Source organism: Orussus abietinus, unplaced genomic scaffold, assembly GCF_000612105.2.
Source record: "Orussus abietinus isolate OABI.00-Male unplaced genomic scaffold, Oabi_2.0 scaffold1007, whole genome shotgun sequence".
In the NCBI taxonomy this organism is placed as follows: Eukaryota; Metazoa; Arthropoda; class Insecta; order Hymenoptera; family Orussidae; genus Orussus; species Orussus abietinus.
Window position 1 is genome coordinate 1 of NW_019395147.1, and position 5,860 is coordinate 5,860.

Here is a 5,860-nt window from a genome sequence, read left to right on the forward strand (position 1 = left end):
GCCATCGCGAGTGCGCGAGCCCCTACCAGAAATTCGTTGCGCCGCCCTTGGGGGCAATAAACGGTGAAACTAACGTACGAAACCAGACGGCAGCACACGATGCGATCGCGCGACCCTGCCTGTGAGCAATCTCCCAACTCATCTCTGAATGTAACTTGAAACGTTTTGTAAAACGACTTAGTAATCGTTTTGAATCAGAGATGGCGCATCATCGTCAGGTCTATTTTTTTTTTAAATGATACTTCGGGTACCAGTGATATCCGCAGGAAAACCGGTGCTCGTGTCCCAAGAATTTGATAGCTGTGTCCTCTTAGCCGTGGCTACTCTCACCTTCTTTCTGGTCACAGGCGTAAATATACGATATACTTAACATATAGGATGTGTCCTATACAGTGAACAAAACAGGAACACTAAATTTCAGTACGTACCACTTGTGTGAACTACCTCTAGGGAGTTCTTATTTTGAATCTGTTAGTTTCGTTGCAACTATATATATTTTTGCACTTAACGTCATTGAGGAAGGATCGAATGTCAAGTATTGGCGTGTTTGCAGTCACGTAGTGTTCACTGCTCGTTTTATTATTCGCTGGCAAGCTTCATTGGCAGCTAGTTGCGGAACATAGCTCTAATGATACCAAAAGTATCGCGTTCGATACAGTTCGATAGTCGATGTAAGAAGCAGTTGTCCGATTTCGATACGCTCTCTAAATCCCCCCTCAGTACGTATATCAGAAGAATCAGTGTGAAGAGACTCAGTAAATAATTCGCTATCAAATGTATTGTTATTTCTTAAATCAGGAATGAGTGTCGCAAGTCAAATTATATAAAGCTTTGACAAGTGCAACCTAACCTCTTCTGAATACAACGTTCACTCTGATTTAATACGTAAAAAAATACGTGAGAAATCGTGACCAAGTGATTGTATCGTGCTCAGTTTTTCTATCGAATTGCTTTTCTTCTTATTCGGATAATGTTTTAAACAATCTTTAAGTACCAGCTTCCATTCTTCCTTCGGCGGGTTATGATAACTTATTATGGAATTACTTTATTGTACTTAGCAAAGCCATCGCCTTCTTTTACTTCAGATGATTTGTTCAAAAACCCTGCGGGGCAATCGCAGTGTAGGATCTATCAACTTTATTTGGAAGGCGAGGTACTCTCGACGCAGTGATAAAAACGTTAGCGCTTACAAACTTGTCAAGTCGGACAGGAGACCACTTGATGGTAAATGGAATTTGAACTTTATTTGCAATTTGTATAGCATATGCGATTAAATATATTTCCGTATTAGTATTAAATACTTGCGTTAGTATTCGGTAGTATATACCATATATGATGCTTTGCACGATAACATTTAAAAAGAATGGACGAATGATCCACAGATGTCGATGATACGACGCTTGAAGCAAATTCAAACTGGGAATTGCTGGCACCGACGGGATTTCGATTTTACTTACCAGGCAGTGTAGGGCCAGGGTGGTTGGATTCATCTACGACCGCCCAAGTGGAAACTTTATCTAAGATCCTAAAAAATGATCTTACGGTAGATTCTGCCACCGACGATGCTGAAAGTTCTGCAGTTAATCGTAGGCTTAGGCTGGACAGACCAGAGTTGCATTGTACGGCTCAGGAGTGTCCAATGCTACTTAAAAAGGGATTGCCCGAATTGTTTCCTGGTTGTTCCGAGGTGACCTCTGCACAACTTACTATCATTACCATCACTCAACAAAGAAGCTCGAGAAACACGCGGTGGAGTACAGAAAATGAGATCGAAAAACTCTCCAAATATGTAAGAACTTACCATTTGTTATATTGTCCTTACTTACTTAAATGCGAAGTATTAGTTTTGGTTTATTCCAATAGTTTGTTCTTGCGGCGTCGGACATCTGTACTAAGTTGAAAATGGTTGGGTATTGGGCAGATTTTATCAATCCATTCAGTGGACAGCCTTATTTAGGCTCGCAAAAGAATAGCTCGCTATACAAAACGGATGAGCAGTTTCGTTGCCTAGGTTTCAAAATAGAACATAAAAATTACTGCAAGGTCATCGCGAAGGACAGCGATACGAGAAACTTTGTTGGTGAGTTGTTTTAGTTATTAGAAACGTAATTCATTAACAATAATCATAACTAAGCAAATATTCCTTTTTGCTTGTTTTTCTCTCCTTATTTTGATGTTATCATTTAGAACAGAACATAGACTGCAAAAATGGTACAGATTAACAAGGAAATTATTCTCTTATTATTTCTAACTTATAGGTATTACTTTCTATCGGTAGAATCAAAATGATTTCTTGTTTTCTAAAAATGTTAGATATGTCAGTGACGGGAGTCTATCTTTACAGGGAGTCTCTACACTACGGCACCATCGAGCACTGACTTTCTAAAAGAACTATTAAGTGACATTGCAAGTTAGAAAGGTTGCATTTTATCAGTGAATGCATACCAATTCGATGAATTGTATCCTATTATTGGAAATACATACGAATAGGGGTGATGTGCATTAGCTTCACACAGTTCTTCCCAATTATTACGTACGCTTACCCCACGGGTGTCAACGATCTTCTAGATGAAAATCGTTAAATAAATAATTAATAACGTTAAGAAGGACTAGCGATATGTACTTTATGTGAGCTCTAAGAGTTCTCTATTTGAATCAAAGGACCACAGTGGGGAATACTTTATTGTGTTACTGAGTCTGTCAAACGTGGGTTTAATCCAATTGCAATCGGTGAGCGTTGGAGATTATTTCATCTTGTACATTTCATCGCAATTCGTATTGTCTAGACCGGTTTTATTTCCAATAATAAAGCAAGGAGAACAATTAATGCTACTTATTTTGATACTTGTTTCCAAATCGCTGTGCCTCTTAATAAACTACATTCAGTTCTCTTACAGCGTCGTTACATCATAACGTTTTATACCAAAACCGTGTTCGATAATATGAAAGGCGCTGAGAAATTTAATCGATGTCGATAAAATAAAATTCATTCTTATCCTTTTTGGCGATAATGCCGTTTTGAATACTCAAGTGGTAAGAGAAGCTGGCGCGTCCTGCTACCGACATTTATATTTATGTTGAACTCTTTTACAGTCTACGTTGAAAATTATACGAAATGAAGCGTTTCATATGTCATTTCGGTAAAATGACGATAAAGAGATCGATGTAAAACTGGCAAAATCCCGCGAATTCATTATTTTAACGACTGTTTAGAACCAACGTCGCCATCTATGACGTTTAATTGCAACTAAATTTTTGCTCAAAAAACACGTGTTAGCCCCTAGCCAAGCCAGTGTTTTCTCTGGTTTTCTCGCAATCGTTAGTGAAAGTGTTTTCCATATTTTTCCATATGATTCCATAATATTACATTTGTACGGTATTCTAAATTGTTCGAGTTAGGTCCTGAAACTCTTCATTTTCGATTCTAGGCCTCCAAGAAGCGTAAAACATCGAAAACGTGCCCGGACTAAGCCATGTTGGTTTTTGTCCATGATAAATAAATAAATTTTTGATGAAAAATGAAATTTCATGAGTTTTAGGACGAACTTTAGGGCCTTCATATTCCCGTGGTAAAATTTGAAACGAATCGGTATATCCAATTCGGAGAATACTTTCGCCAACTTTTTGACCTCTCAGATATATATAGGCTGACTCTTTCATATCAACTTAAGGTGAAGTGAAACCCCCTTCAAATCAGTCGACTCGAATACAACACTTTTTTTAAGGGTATTAGACCAAACTGTCCAAAACTTTGACACATCACTCCTGATCATCTAAGAATTGTCCTGACACATTCAAAATTTGGATTTTTAGAAACAATTTTTTAACTTGGCCCAGACCAGAACCAATATGGCGTCGAGCTTTCATCTTTCGATCAATATACAATTATTGAAAGCTCTGATATGAGAAACGAAAGGGTCAGGACAATTTTACGACAATTTAGAACACTCTGATAATTAATAAACTCGCATTCCAACGAGATAAAGGCAAAAAAAGGGTTGTATGCGCTTCTATGCTAAAACGATAGAAATACGAGGTCGCGGAGTGAAAATTTAATTGACCTGGAAATCACAGATGGCGCAGGGGGTCCCTCTGCAGTCAATTAGGGCCTCAGAAAGCATGAATCCAGAGGATTTCTGGAGTTTTACTTCGATTTCTTGATATTTATTGTACAAAAACGACAAGTGGAGTATGCCATTTGGTACAATACCCAATATAATTCGACACAAATGTTAATATAAAAACGAAAGTCGACAACGTAGGTATTTAGATAAATCTTTATCGACGTCGATCAAGTACCTCGACGTGTTTCACTTCACCTTAAAGTGCCCTGCTATATCGAAACCGTGTTAAGCGAAACTTAGAAATATGTTTTTCAAACAAAAACAGCAATGGGAATATTCTTCCTATCGGATTGTCCAAATTTAAGTCATGGTATATAGAAACCGTGTTATGAGAATATCGCGCTGGAGAAGAGAGTCGCAATTTTTGCACGGTGTTTTATTGATTTCGTGTTTTCAGAGTACCATGTCATAACCCACCAAACACGGTTACGTAACAAAAATGTAACCGTTACATAACATTAGTAACATATAACGTAACATACATTTAACATATAAGTAAGACTTGTATTACTATTTCCTCCGCAGTTATATAACCCTGTTATAAAACGAATAATGTAACGTATACATAACATATCGGTAACATGTTATATGTTATGTTAATATTATATAACTGCAATGCGTACAAGTTTGTAACAATGTTCCCGAAGGGTAATAATTCAAAGTTATATGGTATTAATGTATCTTTTGAATAACATTCGTTATGTATCATGTTATTCCAGTGTTATGTCATTGTAAAATAGGGTGTTTGGTGGGAAGAGAGTTGAGTGCGTAGATATAGGGATTAAAGGAAGACTCGGATAATTAGCAGACGTTTTTAATTGAAATAGATACTAAGAGAGATAGATAATACAGCAGGTTACAATGGAATGTTTATGTAAACAACGCGTTTCAGAACCGTTGGTAGTAAATACAGTGTAATGTAATTAGTTACTCTTTGACGATCGGTTACATACATAGATATACGGTGTCGATCGTGGACGTTCCAGAATCACGTGATAAATCACAACAATCAGTCTGATACCCACTCCGAAATGTAGCTAAATCGACGAACTCGAGTAATTGCATTTGTTTATCATTCGCTAGAAGACCTTCGACGATTAGTCCATACATATATATTCTTATTTATACAACGAGTTTCGGGTGTTCTAAAAAATTGTTTTTTTTTTTTAACGTCCTCGTTACGTACCTGGAATGTAATAGCAGATATCTACTTAGCCGTACAATTTGCCCTGCAATTAGTCCGCAGCACGGCGTATACGCATTAAAGCGTTAACAATGTACATCAATTATACTTAATGAAGTTCGTCGTATGAATTGCTGTCCTCAAATTTTCATGAAATAGGACCGTAACGGACGTTAGTTATCAAATATCTTTGTTATTGTGCCCTCTGGAACGGGTACATATTTTTCGTTTCTTCTTCTTTTTTTTGTTAATCTAAAATGCACTATTCGGAACTGTTTACCGTATCACTTGCGCGGAACGGCGTTGCAGCGAATACTCGCGGAATGTTTTTTAAAACTCCCTGGAACGTTTTGTCGACATGTTTGCTACTTGGTAAAAAACATGAACACATTTTAGGAATGTCACTGTAAAGTGTTGATTTCGCATCGCGTTGTGGCGGTAGATGGTCGATGAAATGTTAGCTACATAATTCCCGACCTCGAAACGTTACGACGCCGCCTTTGTGCAACCAATCTGAACACAATTGCCCTAGAGGAAATACAACTTCGATAAT

At 37.5% G+C, this 5,860-nt stretch overlaps 1 protein-coding gene across 7 annotated transcripts; it reads left to right on the forward strand.

Annotated features, from left to right (window-relative positions):
* The first annotated feature begins 230 nt into the window (after window positions 1-230).
* Window positions 231-2,832, forward strand: LOC105701417 (methylmalonic aciduria and homocystinuria type D homolog, mitochondrial). 7 transcript variants are annotated; one of them, XM_012428146.2, is made up of 5 exons: window positions 231-420; window positions 1,059-1,224; window positions 1,383-1,789; window positions 1,864-2,080; window positions 2,345-2,832. In XM_012428146.2, the coding sequence occupies exons 2-5, from the start codon at window positions 1,086-1,088 to the stop codon at window positions 2,413-2,415; spliced, it is 834 nt and encodes a 277-aa protein (XP_012283569.1). In that variant the 5' UTR covers window positions 231-420; window positions 1,059-1,085; the 3' UTR covers window positions 2,416-2,832. The 7 variants fall into 7 exon arrangements, with proteins under 7 accessions (XP_012283569.1, XP_012283572.1, XP_012283574.1 ...); XM_012428149.2 differs by having other exon boundaries at window positions 1,086-1,224; XM_012428151.2 differs by having other exon boundaries at window positions 388-470; window positions 1,086-1,224.
* Window positions 2,833-5,860: the final 3,028 nt, after the last annotated feature.